The 15804-nt window shown below is 44.6% G+C and overlaps 1 protein-coding gene across 13 annotated transcripts in view; it reads left to right on the forward strand.

Moving 5' to 3' along the window:
• TJP1 (tight junction protein 1) overlaps positions 1-15804 on the forward strand; it is a 168063-nt gene that overhangs the window by 75761 nt on the left and 76498 nt on the right. The window contains exons 1-2 of one of the 13 annotated variants that reach the window (XM_080607995.1): positions 9655-12376; positions 13235-13356. The exons of 7 other annotated variants lie outside the window; for them this stretch is intronic. Coding sequence is in view for 4 of the 6 variants with exons in the window: in XM_080607994.1 (XP_080464120.1) it covers positions 12344-12376 (33 nt within the window). In the remaining 2 variants the exon portion in view is untranslated. Of the gene's footprint in view, positions 1-9653; positions 12377-12742; positions 12890-13234; positions 13357-15804 lie in introns of those variants that run through there. 5 more of the 13 variants (XM_080607994.1, XM_080607992.1, XM_080607986.1 and 2 more) reach the window with 5 other exon arrangements.

Here is a 15804-nt window from a genome sequence, read left to right on the forward strand (position 1 = left end):
CTGTCTATGCTTGGGTATTGCGTGATGCTTTGAGGAAACGAGGTATTGATAATAGTTTGCTGAAAAATGTAACTGTAGAGAATTTGGAAGTAAAAAAAGTGTGTCTTAGTTGTTCAGTTTCTAGCTTCTCCCTTTTGGTTCCTTTCTCCAGCAGTTGTTTTACTCAGTTTTGCATGTAAATTCTTTTGTTTTCACATTAATTAGCTTTTAAAGACAGGAGAAATGCTCAGATAGGTGTGTGCAAGGCTGACCTGTTTTTAGAACTTGTACAGTTCCTCTTGGAGAAAGGAATAAGGAAAAAAATCTCTAAAAGCACACTGTTTGCCAAATGGCAGTAATGCCTCCTGTCAGACAGTGGAAGGGGGAAAAAAGGCAGAATAAAGCTCGCTGTGGTTATATAAGAAGCTGGAAAAAGTGACCTCCACCAGAGTTGGAAAGTACTTCAGAAAGCTAGCTAGGGAGTTTGAAAATGTACAGAACCTAAAATTATATTCTGTTGCAAATACAAGCTGATACAGAGGTGAAAAGCCTAGGAAATCCTAATTTTTACTGGGAAGTAGTAGTGATGTAGGCAGTAGCAGGCAGTAATGTTCAGATCGGGGCATAATTCAGGTCAGAAGGGACAGGAGAGCTCCAGCCTCCTGCCCAGGGCTGGCTCGTCAGTGAGGCCAGACCAGGTTGTTCAGCCAGTCTCATCTTCAAAACCTCCAAGGACAGGGATTACACGACTGTAATGCTGAAGGAGTAACTGAGGTGATAATATGAAGAAATTAACAATCCGTTGATGCTTTGCAGTACAGTGCAGCTTTCAGAAAGGCCCAGGCTGTACCGAACATGCACAAAGCAGGTGCCGGGGAGCAGAGCGGGGGGCGGCACTGCACCAGGAGGCAGCGGGTGTAAGGAGCACACCCTCTGCACTCCTGTGGGGGGGATCCGCAGTGACAAGGCTTAAAGACACTCCGTCAGGAGAGAAAAAACAAAAGGAAAATGGTAGCAACTGGATGTACAGGTTGCCTGAGCTTTTAAGAATGAGCCCCAGTATTTAGGTTAATTTTGTACTTTTCAGCTGCAGTTCTACAGCAGTGTTGTGTGTTTGTTTAGCACCAGTTAATTTCTAAAGCACTTTAAAAGCTTCTTAAAGGTATTAATTAGGCCACGTAGCCTCCTTTTGATGTTTTACTGATGTTCACAGAAGTTAAGCGATTAACCCCGGGTCGGAGAGCGTGCCTGTGGCAGCTGGCTGGTAAAAGCCAGGCGTTGGGGCTGCTTGGGTCTCAGCAGCCCCCTGAGGAACAGGCCACAATGCTAAAGTCACACATGAGAATTCTCTGTGGAAAATCAGTATTTCCTTCTAAAAAGACCCCAGAAAATGCTTGGAAAATGAATTTTGAGAAGCAGTATGCCTCATGCAGTGCATTTTAGACTTTTTTTCCCATCAGATATGTAACACAATAAAGAAGAAGAGCCTAGTAAATGTTCTCCATATTCAGAAACCCATAAACTAGGAAAGAGAAGAGAAAAATGAGAAGTTGCAGAGCTGAAGGGATGTGAGGCTGGCTAGTGCAGTCCAGAATTCAACATCTGTATCCTGCCGCTGCTAAACATGGGTGTAGTTGCAGTTTGCTCTCTCATTGCAAAGTGGAGCTTAATAAACATCCCTGACAATAGAAGCAGGTATGATTTAATCACAGCTGTTACCACAGACAGGACTGTGCCAGTTATGTTTGCATTGCATTTATATTTACAGAAACAAGTTTGTTCAGAAGAAAATTATCTGTCTGCGAATCTATGCTTACATCAAAGCATGTCTATTAAATACTTCTTCCATATAGCAGGGAATGGAAATGGAAAGATTTTATCACGAACTACATCCAATACTTGTTTAAAATATTGAAATGAATGTTAAAAATAGAAAAATCAGTCAATTATTGGAGCATCTTATGATTAAATGTTTCCACAGTCAGTACTGACTTCACTAAAGAGGAGGGGGCAGAGGACGCCTCGCACACCAGCTATCACATTGCTTTTGAAGGTTACTACAATATTTGTCTGGCCCATTCCGTGCTCTGCTATGCAGTCAGAAACAGATTTCTGTGTTTTCAAGAGCTGTTCAAGCATAATTGGAGGCTCAAAATGAGTTGAAATCTCAGCTGGTGACCCAGCAATTTGTTTTTGTGCTGCAAGTCATTCAAGATTTATATGTGCATAACTTTGTGCTGGAGTAAGGGGATATCCTCGGTTCAGGTACTCTGTTGTACCCCTATTTTTAATCAAGATATAATGCAGTCAGTGGCCAGCTGTGTGTTGTCTTCTGCCCCTTAACATGTCCGAATTTTTGTGGCTGCTCTACTTTGTCCCTCTGAGGCAAAGACTGCCTTATAGCCATAATAACGTTATATAATGGCGTGTTTATTTCATTTGCAATACATCCCAGCAACAGGGTTGTTGCTAAAAATATGAGAAATGCAGTGTCGGGCTCTCCTGGAGCCCGGTGAAGGTTTCTGGGGTAGGAGCTGCACCCGGGGCCGAGGGCTGTGTGGGTGCAGGTGGAGCGAAGCAGGTCCGAGCGGGTGCCTGGGGAAGGTGCCTCCAGAGGCAGCGCGCTGATTCACTGCGTCCTTTAACCGGCTCTTATGGGAGGGTTTTGACAGAGTCCTCTGGCAGAGGTGGAGGCTTCCTTCCTCCCCAGCCAGCTTAGGGATGTGGCTGAGCAGCAGCAGCAGTGTCCCCTCTGCCCGGCAGCTGCCCCCTCCGCTGCTCAGCAGGCATGCGGTAAGGGGGCACCGCCTGCGGCTGGCTGCACCCACTGAATCCACACCGAAATTGCTCCCAAACAGCTTCACATGCATGACTTTCAAAGGCATCTCTGTTTCCATATATTCAAAGAGCCTTTTAATGGTGGAGTGCATATGTTGGCTGAATTAATTTCAGTCTCAAATACAAGAAACATCTCTTTAAAAACAGGGAAGAGGCTGATGCTGTGGAATACTGCTTTTCATGCTGTCTAAATAATAATATGAATTGTGGTAAAGAAGACTGTTCCCAGGTGCTCCTTACTTTGAGACAGCTCCTTTCCACCACACCAGACTGTACTGGTAGACCACTGACCTTCCTCACTATTGATGTGACAGGTTTTGGATGGAGAGCTAGCGGAGGGTGATGCAAACTCCTCAGCCAACTTAGCCTTGAGAGGTCACTGCAATTAGGTTTGCAGTGACGTGGGGGCGTGATTTAGGTATCTTTAAGTTACACAATCCAATCCAGTCCGATCACTTAGAAACAAAATACAATTTTTAAAATGAATTATTATACGTAATGAAATTTTTTTTTGGAAGTTTAATTCAAATAACAACTTTCACGTGCTCAGCATTGAACCTGAGTCACAATATTAAATCATGCTCTAATAAGATCTCATTACCTGTGTTGTAGCCTTGTCGAGTGCTAACACAGTGACACGTTCTGAAGCTGCATTCATCTTATTGCTCTTCTGCCTCCCTAGCAGGTTATGCAAGATGGGGCTTGCGCTGCTGGAGGGAGGCAACACTGGTCACACCCTTGTCTCTGGGCCTTTCGTGACCATGCATGGGTAAAGCTGACCCTGCATATATATGAACAAAGATTTTGCACAGCTCAGAATTTTCTGTTGTTTTTAATATACTGAGGGCAAGAACTGCTGCATTATCCCATGCCTTTGCAAATATAATGAGCATCATATGTGATTAGTAATCCTCGTTGAACATGTTTACGTAGGTAGAGATCATTTCACTGATTTTCACAAATGATGTAAACATTCAGTGATTACCCCTCTAGATAATTTCTGTGCCAAGACCAAGGAGTGGGTGAACAGCAGATGATGCAGATGCAGCACAGGCCAGGGCACAGGGAGGGGAGGCTTCATGTGAGCCATGGCAACTTCTCTACTCTCTGGCCTTCATAGGGAACACGGCTTCCTCCTCCGCTCTGCCGTGAAAATCACTGCCAACCTCAGTTGCTGCCTCCAGACTACAGAGCTTTTAAAGAGAAATGACTAATTATCTTCATAATCAATTTGTCAGCACCATTAAGGCCTGTGAGGGCGCTGGCACAGGTATGGAATTGGAAAGAGGAATACGAATACTGGAAGACAAGTGTATTAAAAGTCAGGGTGCTTTCTTCTAGTAAAATGTTTTGAGATGTTTTCTCTGATTACTTAGGGGCTAGGTTTGCTCTGTTTTTGCATGCTCTTGGCATATATTTTTAAGAAAACAAAGAGATGCCCAGTTGTCCAAATAGAGTATAGCTATACTGATATGAAACCTTAGAAGTATTTGTCCAGTAGTCCATGTCTGAATGGCACTAGCACAAGAATCCGATGTTCTGAGCATTGCCAGCATGGCACATCGTCGGGAAATAGTCGTAGGGCTTGCTCCAACCTCCAGGTGTATAACTGGGCCTTCAGGAGGCCCAGAAGAGAAGTGTTTCAAGGGCTGCCCCTTCTAATGAGAAGCTTTTGAAAAGCTTGGGAAAAAAGTCCAAATGAAATATCTGTGTAAGAACTTTGTCAAAACACTTGTTATGTTTCTCATAAGAAGCCATATAAATCACATCAGTATCGAGCACCTTGCTGCCGGTTTCACATTTAGTCATCTTAAAGCAAAGAAGTACCAGAGTTATGTGACTCACAAAGACTCTGACACTGAGCAAAAATGTCTTCTCTCCATTTTTAAAAGGCTTTCAGAAGGACTTGCTAGCTAAGGAGTGAGATTTATAGGCAGAAGCTGTATCTTTATAACACCAAACAGGCAAGCTTTCAGGCACATGTAAAAGGCAAAGGCATCGAGGGACCAAAAACAGCCACAGACTGGACTTTACAGGGAAGCTTTCTTTATTGCTTGTCCTTGCTTTACCTGCTCTGAGAACAAGAAGCATTTCGTTCCCTAGGCTCTTGCTTTAGCACCTTTCACAAGGATTAAAATCTCACACGTTTAAAAAAAGATACGGCAGTTACAGGTTTTCAGCTTGCACACTGGATGGAATTGACAGATGTGTAAAGAAAAGGTTTAGCTAGTGAAATGGATATAATGGGCCCTTGTCGGTGAAGGCAGTGCTACCTAATAACCTAGAAATGTTAGACATGAGAAGTGCTCACCCAGATGTGGTAAATAGCGTCTGCCCTTGCCCAGTGCAAGCACAGGGAGTTTGAACAGTTAGCTGTGCAGTGTAAATATTTTTGCTTTGAATCTTTCTGGGCTCTCTGTATATGTTTAACTAGATTAAAGCATTGCTCTGATTAGAGCCTCTTGGCATCACCGTGATGGAGGTTGTGGCATCTGGTCTTACATAACAAAGAAGGTTTCTCTGGTAATGCAACAGAACCAGGAAAAATTCTGATTGCTTATTTCTTAGATTTAAAGTTGGAGTTTGAGATACACCCTTAGTTACATATGTTTGTCTACTGAAATGCGAATATTTTCTGAGTAAGCGAGCACACTGCCAGCTTTAGCCAGCTGAGATCAGAGTTGAGCCCCTACCTGGAGACAGGTGCCACCACTGAGATTCTCTGAAGAGCTCCTGGTCTGGCAAATGTAAATCAATTTACAGATCTGTATGCAGTGTGAATGCCTGGAGAGCTGGAAAACCCAGCTAAAAAAAGTCCCCATTCCTGCCTCTGGGCTACAAGAATAATTTTTGGCCAGTATCATTTTTGTTACTCCCCTACACAGTTAGCTTGATGCAGCTATCAAGGAGGTGAAAATAGGTGCAAGAGCAGAAAAGGGTGGTCAAGTAACATTAGAAAAATGTGCGGCCTCTGTCACATCAGTGTGTGTTGCCTGAGGATTTCACGTGCTGTGACATACCAAAGCCCAAAAGTCAACCTGTGACGTTTTTCTTTCCTGACAACAGCAGGTCAGGAAATAATGCAATATCCTCCCATACTAAGCACTTTCTACTCTATTATTCTCTCTTGTATATTGCCATCTTGAAACTATTACATAAAATGAAAACATTTTAACTTCTTTTAAAAAAGTTGTTGTGAGTTTTATTTGTATAATTTAAAAGATTAATATTAACCACAGTCTAACAGTTACAGATGAAACGTTCCACCAGGGTGTACTGCAAAACCACATGTCCCTGTGAGCTGGGGTTTGCTATTGATTACAGGCACAGCTAAAGGCAGAATATGCAATATCACAGATAAGCAGATGTCTCCCTAGTTGCTGCACGCTGGAAGTGACTGAAGAGCACATGTAACTCGTAAGATGAGAAGTGTGTGATGCTCAACAAATTTGTCTTAAATGAGATTGTTTCTGGTGGAGGGTGAGTTATTGAAACATGGAGTTAAAATTCATAAAACTATGTTCTACCGTAGTCTAATATTTTACAAGTTAATTTATCAGTTTGAATATATTTTTGAATGATAGTGGCTTTGAGTGGGAGCCCCAGCAAAACCATCGCAGACACTTGTGACAGCACTGTGCAATACAGTCATCCAGAAATACACTGTTACGAGAGCTGCCTGGGGTACTAGTAGGATTACCTGAGTTTCTTCCACTAACACAAACAGCAGTCTTTTTAAAGTGTTCTTCTTTTAACTGATTTTAACATCGGGAAGTAGAAACAAAAACAAATAGCAAGGTGGAATGGGTACATAGCTCTGTGGGCGTGACCACCTGAAGCTTAATCACCTTACTTACCTCCTCTAAACCTTACCAAAGTCACTCCTATAAAGCAGGTGCTACTAGGACAGAGCTACCAACTGAGGTAAAGATTACGCTGGAATTACTGGTGTAATCTGGTGTTCCTGCTTTTAAGAACACCGTTAGTGCCTTGACTTGATGGAGTTGTGCATGTGATTTTTAGAATAGATGGAGCCTTGTGCCAGCTATAACAAGAAAAGTTAGAGCATAGCAAGAGAGAGGGGAGTCGAAAGCTGAGTGGCAATAACAGGTGATTATAGCTTCTAAAGTTCCGCAATTTAAGTTTCTACATTTCTGCAATTACACAATAAAGTATTTACATGAAGAGCTAAGAAGCAAACAAGATTGAGTTTTTGTGGTATTTGCAAAATTAGTTGGCAGTATAAAAATTTTCAGTGTTAGGTTTTCATGTTGAATATAGCAGTTTTCAGCCCATGGTTTCCTGTTCTGCATGCATGCCCTCTCATTAACCAAAATGAGTCACGATGCTTTCCTGCGGTACTCACTGCAACCGAGACATTTGCGTTCAAGAAACTGGAGAAGTGAAGTGAACTCAGGTTTCAAAACTCTCTGGGTTGGAAAGCCACACCTTTGCAAAACCCACATAGTCGGCTTCATCAGTCCCGATAGGTGGGGATTTCTCTTTGGGTTTCCAGGATCAGCCTTGTCACCTTGTGTTGTGTGCAAGGGTTCCTGGAAAATTCTGGGATAGAGAGGAGCTTGCCAGCAAGTTCATTAAATCAATCAAATTTATTAAGCTATCCCTGGCCTGCCTTTCCAAAATGCTTACAGATTGTAAGTGACAAAGGTCTTTGTTTCGATGTGTTATTTCTTTGCTTTTACTCATCAAAGACACCTGTGCAGTTAATCTTTGGTACATGTTGCTTTCTGTCTGAGTCACATTATCATGCTCTCTGAAAGCAAAATATGAAAAATAAAAATTCTGGATCAATGGAGCATGGATGGCATTGTCCCTGGTGTAATTGTTTATCTGAAGGAAACCACATCAGTAGCAAATTTATGACTGCTTAAGTTTTGCAGCTGTCTTTGATTATTTTTACTGTCCCCTCTCAACTAAATAAAGCTGGAGAAAGCAGAGCAGTGCAGATTAAGTATATCTGACATTTTGACATCCAGTGGCTACTTATAGTGAAGCATTTCCTAAAATCAGCCTTGATCAGCTGCCTTGCATTTAAAATACACAGTCCCATTCACAAAGTGTCTGTCAGAGATGGGACGTAGGATAGTTTTACATAACATTTCTGTAATAAATTAGCTCTGCTGTCATGAACCGAGATTAAAACTTACTGATAACACTTTTTTATGTTCCCAGATTTTGTCACTATACATAATAATATGGATGACAGAGATTCTCTAAGACCTGGCCAAAACCAAGGAGACAGAAAATCTTTTTATAAGGATATCCTAAAATAACAACCAAAGAGTGTTGCCTAAGTTCTCTTCAGCTCTACAGTAATAAATTCTTTTAATATTTTAAGGCTGAAAATAATCTTGCTTTGCCCCTACAACCTACTTTTAATTCCATTTGCACACTTGCCATTTGCATAGAAACTAAAATGATGGTCTCACTGATCAGAAAAACCTTGCAATGTGTTAAACTTCATAGACTTTTAAGGTAATAAATAAGAAATGGCAATGAGTTTAGAACATCAGGAGTTTAAGACTGGCTGACTGGCAAGACAGGTTGGGTTTATTCCCATTCAGGGCTTATTCAGCCTTTGGTGTGTACTTGAGGTGAATACTTTCATCCATTAATGAGAGAGCAATTATAGATGGTTGGGATTTTGTCCTTGTCTAACAGTTCTACTATGTGAGAGGCAATGAGGTGTTGGAAGACGCTACTCACCGTAATATTGGGCAGCTATCTGCAGTGTTTTTAGAAGAGGGATCTGCAGCGGTACGCAGCCTTTTAATGAGGAAGAAGATGTAGGAAGCAAGCTTTAACTGCATGGAAGTGGGAGGAAGATAAGAGTCGTTACTAGGCATCATTACTGCATTATTTTTCCCTAGGTACTTGATTCGGCAAAACACTAAAAAATTGTAATTTTAAGCACATGAATTTCCTGGTGGTTTCTTGAAACCACTTTCTTATTCCTTGAGTTGGAAAAAAGGTACTTTATTCTTCTGTAGTTTGCACTGTGAATTCTGATTTTCTCTGCCCTTTTTATCTTTGTTCCTGAAATGTTGAAATCAAGTGGCAATTACTAACAGGGAACTGCTTGGCATCATTGATACCACACAGGCATATATGTAGCTAATTTTCCCAAGACTACCTCAGATGGCAGCAAAAACATCTGATATCTTTGAAAGATCTTCTACGAATTGTTCTCTTTCTGAGCCACACGCACCACAAAAACCACAGGAAGTTGTCTCGGTGGTGGCTGTGGTTCTGCAGTTTCCTTCTTCCCCATCTTCAAGTGATCAAAACATTTCTTAAAAAGTTAAATCAACATCAAGTAGAGAATAGACTTCCTGTTCTTGCAGTGTAACAGAAACACATGCCATAAAACAAAAATAAGGATTCACACATCTGATTGTCCTTCTGTGCCCTTTGAACCAATTTAGGTTTGGGGCTTGAAGAACAGCGATTCAATAGTGATTTTATTTTTAGGTTTCCTACCAAGAAAATATTAACACACTTCTTTTAGATATCTCTCAGTGGCAGTTATTTGAAAGATATGTAAAGTACTGCTCTTCTTCAGCTGTTGAGTTTTCAGACAGTTTTCTCTCTGAAGACGTGGATGTCTGTTTAGGTCCTGTTTTCAGGACCTAAAAGGGCAGTCACAGGAATATGATTTAAAGTTCTGATCCTCCATCTGTATTCTCTAACAGATGGAACTTGGTATACATCCGTATCTGACAGAATGTACTCTCTATATATTGTGCATGTATATTCATAAACATTGATATGTGTGTATATATATGTATCGCTATGTATTGACACAAATGTATATATGGATAGGTATTTGCTGTTCTTAGTTTTTTTCAGGGAATTCATGAATATATTAGAACCACAACATTCTTCAAAATACATAAATTTCTCATTTCAAAGGTGAATTTTGTAATACTTTATTAAGAACTTTCAAAGGAAGGTAAATAGGAGAATCATTCAAGGTTTATTTTATTTTATTTCATACATTTAGGCTATTTGACTGACATTTGACCAATGTGTGATTTGGCATTTTCAGTATAGTGATGGTAGCTTTGCCTGTGAGTAATTAGTTAATGAAGAGATAAAAAAGTTCTCCAGAAGAAGAATTTGAAGTGGCAGCAGTATGTTCCTGAACAAGAAAAAACTTTCATTGAAATAGTTTGTATCTCTTCAGCCACCACCAAGTGTGTACATTTTACCAAGGCTAAGAGAGGAAGACGGTGCTTCTAGCTCCTGGGGCTGATACCAGCAGTGGAGGCAGAGTCTCACACAACTATTCAAAGGAAGGAGAAGGCAGGAGGGGAGAGAGGGAGGGTAGGAAATGAAGGAAGAAAGAAAAGGAAAACAGAGACTGAGAGTAAAGAAGGAAGGAAGGAAAGAAATTCCATGAGTCTCTGTGGGCCAGAGGAGTTGTGTCCTCGCCCAGGCTGGCAAGAGGTCATCTGTGATCATCTTGAATCCGCTGCAAGGTGTTTTGAACCCCTAGCTAGCAGCCCTTCCTTGTCAAATAGTCTGCGTCCTTGTCAAATCCAGTGTGTGGATCTGTGACCTTTTGTCAACCAGTGTTCCGTAAGATGATACCAAAACTGCACCTCCCTTTTTGGTGGAGCTTTCCTTGCTTTGTATTTTTTCCTTCATCTTTTTCTGTCTCCCCAGTCTTTATCCCAGAACTCGCAGAAGTATTTTCTTTCCTGTGGCCCCTCTCATTTTAGCATCCATCTCCACCTCCCTGTGTTTGCACTCCCTGTGGTCCTCTTTCATTCCCTGGCCTCACACCTCCTTGGTTTCAGGTCTTTGATCTGTGCTTTCCTCGTGCCCAGACAGCAGGCATTGCCCCCGTCCATGTTCAAGGCAGGGCAGATGGAAGGGAGGGATTAGGAGCCTGCTCATTCTCAGGTCACTCTCCCCTCATTCCCTCGCTGAGTTTCTTTTCGTGTCTCGACACCTTGAAATCTTCCCCCTCCTTCCTGTTGTGATCTCAGCCTTTTCCTTCCTGCCTCCTCTGACAATTACGCATGTGATGTGGTAATAAAAAATGTCACATTCCTCCTTCAGTGTGCGTAGATAGATTTAAGAAAAATCTGAGGCTTAGTTACTTCTAGCAATGACCAAATAACAATAATAATAATAAAAAGAAGGCAATGGAGTTTTTGTGGCGGGGTCATCAGAGGAGCTTTGGCAGAAGGCAGTGCTACACCAGAGGAGAATTCCTGTGGGGACTGGTGCATCCGGAGCGATGCGTGACTGCTGGGCTCTGGGGGAGAAGGCAGGGTGCTGGGGCACTGCAGGAGCATTCGGGTGCCAGAGGTTCGGGATGGTGCTGACAAAACTGGTGTGCACTGGGGCGCTGAGGCCATGCTGGCGTGTGCTTGGGAGAGGGCTGGCATAGCCCTGGCTCCCAGGGAGAAGGAAGGCCATGGTGGCCTTTGCTGCTCAGCGCTGCGTCCTCCTTGCTGCAGCTGAGGAGGTGGCCTTCCCCCTTGGTTTCAGGCTGCTGCCTTGGGAATTTGCTTCAGCTATTTCCTGGAATATGAATTTGTTTATTTTCAAAGGAGAACAAACATAAAACTCGTACAGAAGCCTTGGGTAGGGCGTTCCTTTGCGAAGCAGTGATTTGGATCAAGACATTGTTGCCTCTTCAGGAACTCAGATGCATCTGAAGGCTTCGTGGAGGGAGCACTACAGCAGCTGGTAGCATGTGAAAAGTAAAACTGCAAAACCTGAGGCCCTGATACTGGGCTTCAATAGCCACCCGTGTCCCGCAGTGTCTGGGGAGCGTGTGGTACTCCAGCTCTGACTGGGTGTTTCCTCATGCACTCTCCCTTCACTGCGGGATGATAACACCGATGACTCCAAGCGAGGAATTTGATGAGGGAGAGCGGCGAGCAGTGGGGCTGGGGCTGGAGGCAGGAGCCCCCTTTCCGCTGGGGTTTCGCAGCACCCCAGGGCTGGAGGGCTGGGGCTGGAGGCAGCAGGGCACGCTTGCCATGCCTCTCTCCTTCGTTTGCTTGTTTTGTGAAAGACACCGAAGCCCTGCGTGCCGTGCCGCGGTTCAGAACGCCTCCTGCTCCCGGGGGCGGCGGGCCTGGGGCCTGCTCCGGCTCCCGCTCCGCCGCCGCTCGGGGCGCGATGGGCCGGGCCGGGCCTGCCGGCAGCGGGGCGCTGAGGGCTCTGGGCCGCGGCCATCCTCCGCGGGGAGACCCCGGGCGCACTCAGCGGGGCCCCGGAGGCCGGGCGCTGCCCGCACCGCACTTTGGTCAAACTTGAGGCTCCGCTCTCCTTCCTCCTCCTCCTCCTCCCTCTTTCCCCGCCCCTTCCCTCGCTACCCGCCTCTCCCCTCCTCTTCCTCCTCCTCCTCCTCCCTGGCCGTGGGATGTTTATCCGGGCAGCCGTGTGAGACGCGGGAGGCGGCGGGGAGTTTCTCTCCCCCGCTCTGGGCACTCGCAGGCGCGCACTCGCTCGGCCGGCTCCGGGGGGGAAAGAAGGAAACAAAATGTCTGCCAGGGCCGCGGCCGCTTCCACCAAGGTAAGAAGGCTCCGCCGGGGGGCTCCCTCCCCGCTTCCGTCCCCACAGCCGCCCCTCGCACCGGGGAGCCCGAGCCCGGGCTGCCCGCGGCCGCCCGGCCCGAGGGGGGTGGGCGAGGCGGGCCGGGGCCTCCCCCGGGCGCCCCCCGCCTGCCTGCGGGGCCGGGCGGGCTCCGGGAGGGCTCCGAGAGGGGCCTGGGCCGGGCCGGGGGCGGCGGGAGCAGTCACAGGAGCGCTCGGGGCCGCCTGGGTGCCGGGCAAGGCCGTGCCCTTTTGTCTGGGGCCGCCACGAGGGGGTTAACGGGGGAGGTCCGGCGCTGCGGGATCCCTCCCGCAGCCGCCCGGCGGGCCGGGGCTGGGTGCTGCCCGGTGAGCAGAGGCGAAGGGCGGCTCTCCCCGGCGAGCCGCGGCCCAACGCCCGCTGCCGAGGTGCCGAAGGCGCAGGTGCAGGCGTGTGCCCTGCCCTGCCTCCGCCGCCCTGCGGGACGCCCGGCTTCCCCGGGACGCCCAACAGGTCGGTCGTCCTCGCCGTGGAATTAAAGGCTTGCTTTGGGACCGGCTCGGGTTTGAATTTGGAGCTAATTTCCAGCTGCGCTTCGCGAGCAGCCGCCGCGGCTTTGACGCGCTCGCAGCGGGCGTGAGCGCTGCCGGGGCTCGGCGTGCGGCGGCTGCTCCGCGGCGAAACCGCGGGGTTTCGGTGTGAGGTCACCGCCGGAGCGTGCCCGCGCCCGGCGAGCACCTGATCGCGCCGCCTCCCCGGGGCTGCCGGCGGGGACACGGCACCGCTGAGCTGCTGGCTCCGAGGTGTCGTTCGCTGCCCTCGCTTTTGTGAGCTTCCACCCCCAAATGTACTTTCCAGGCTTATTCCAGGCAATTGCGGCTTCCAAGTGCAGTTCTTCAAAGTTCAGCGCCGGTGTTGACTTGCTGAGTTACATACCGATTTCAGAGTGCTTTCGGGGGTCTCTTACTGCATACTGACAGGCAGGTATCAGCAGGTAGAGGAGAAATTTGTTTTGCGTACTGTTTCAAACTGGTGATATCACATAGCTACAAAGACAGAGAAAACATACTTTTTTTTACCCCATTTAAATGCATTTTTATTAATAACAAACACGAAAATGAAGATGTGTTGTTTGCTATTAAAATAATACTTTTATGTTGGAATTCTACCACGTGAAGGATTGTGAGAAATTGCGTTAGCCTGAAATTTGCAGATTGTTGTCTTGTATGAAATGAGGGAGCTGGGTTCCAACCTGTAGGACAAAATATTCTCTTGAAATATAGCTGCTTTCTGAGGTTCTGGAAAAAGGCACACATGCACGCAGTGTCTTGCAATAGAAAAAAAAAAAGCACAACTAAATGCTGAAGTAATATCTGTTTTTATTTTAATTTTATACTGGTGTGCAGACTGGTGTAAAATTGAAAGTTGCGTCTCCCCATAGCAGCTGCCTGAAACTTCTTACAGGTCTTCGTCATGTTAAATTGGCCCTGTGAGCATGTGTGTATGTATACAATAACAGCCGAAGTAATTATGCTGAAAGATATGTTAATTTAAGAATGCTGCAAAACAGTCTCCCTCTGGTTTAACTCTTCACTGGTGTATTTTCAGACTCAATAAAAATCATGTCTTTGAAGTAGCATTTTTTTCTCTCAGAAAACCATCAAGTTTATAAGTTCTCCACTTTTTTGACTTCAGCTCATACGATCGGTAATAATTTTCTGTTGAAGTTATTTCCCTTCTTTTTCGTCTTAATTTGTTAAGCAACACTTTCCAAGACTTGACTCTCATACATACAGTTCACATTAATTTCCTTGCCAAAATGTCAATAGATGGGTAGTGTACTTTCTTCTTCAGCTACTGATTCCTGGCTGCCATTTGTATGGTTTTAATAGGCGCAGATAAGGGGGCGGGGGTGGATTATAAATATTTCAGAAATACTAGAATATTGCGGGACTTCGGTGTTCAAGTTTCAGGTCTCGTTTCCTTCAGGCACCTCTTCAGACGTGGTGTCCAGTTTCTCATTTTGGTGGGTGTAGCGCATTAAAACCAAGCGTGTGAGTGTTTATCTCGTAATAGGAGTTTTACTTAACATACTTGTTAGCTTCTGAGGCTTCGTGTCTGTGTCTATCTTGGCACACTAGACCAGAAGGGAACTCAAACAATTTTTTTTGTTAGCTTAGTAATTCCTCATTTGTACATGCGGGTATCTTGGCTGGTATTACTGTGTTATGCCCTATTATTAACAGTGTTTCTGCTGCCTTCTGCTCCCTCTGTTTTGTTACTTGACTTTTTCCCAGCTATGCCCTAAAAGAATGTGTTTTTATTAAGGTTTTAAATATTTGCTGTAGCTGTTGGTAATATACAATAGAAAATGGTGAGCAAAAGGAAATCTTGCTCACGGTCTAATCTAGCAGTGGCTGTGATTGCAAAATGTAGGGGGCCTAATCTCCTCTGATGCCTTTTTGAACAATACTAATGGATGCTATGGGGACGGCTGTGTCAGGGCATTAGTAACGAGATGGAAAGCTTTCCACCTTTAAGCTGAGGGTTCAGGTACTGTCTGTGCTGTTATTTAAAAAGAAGGAAAAAGGTGTTTCTTAGTACTAAATATGGGGAAAGGGCTTCTTGAATCTTCGACCTTTTTTAAATGCTGAACCTCGGTTTGACTTCCTTTTAGTTTTTAAATAGATGCACAGAGAATATTTCCCATTCTTTCACTTCAGTCTGTTAATTCTTGGATTTTGTTTGTCCTAGATGTATCTCCAGCTAGCTATTACCTACCGCTTTGGTGAGAAGTTGGTCGTGTTAACAGTTCAAGGCTCACAGACTGCAAGGACTCTGGTTCCTCTGCTATAGGGAATCACCTATGGTTCCTGTAAATGTGGCTTAGTGTTCTACCCCAAATCATAACTGGAGATTCCAATAATTTTTTTCTTTGTGGAGAATATATGGGCAGGCTTTTAAAGTGTGATTTAATAAAGTGCTGGTGTTTATGAAATAGCTAGGTATAGGAACAGTATTTTATTTTTTCCCACTTGAGTCTATATGAACACCCGAATGTTAGATCAATACTCAGGATTTTAGTGAGATTCAGTGTAACAATAAAGAAAGAAATTTAGAAAATGCATATGGAGAACTAACACCAAGTAGTAGAAATAAGCTGAGTTCTTTAATAATTGGGACATATCTTCTACTTTAAAAAAAATCCTGCAAATTAACTGCATTTAGTTTCAATACCATTTCTTGAAGTTGTATTTGGACCTGAGAAAATTTTTTTTTTACATACTATTTTCAGAAAATAGATTATTCAGGTAATAAATTATGTTAACTGATACAGTATATACAGACCATAGGCAACTTCAGCTATCAGATGTAGCTGAGGTACTTTTTTCAGTATGATTTTCGTCCTGATGAGAGGAGAAGAGCTG

Source organism: Anser brachyrhynchus (assembly GCF_964034855.1).
Source record: "Anser brachyrhynchus genome assembly, chromosome: 11".
Taxonomy (NCBI): Eukaryota; Metazoa; Chordata; class Aves; order Anseriformes; family Anatidae; genus Anser; species Anser brachyrhynchus.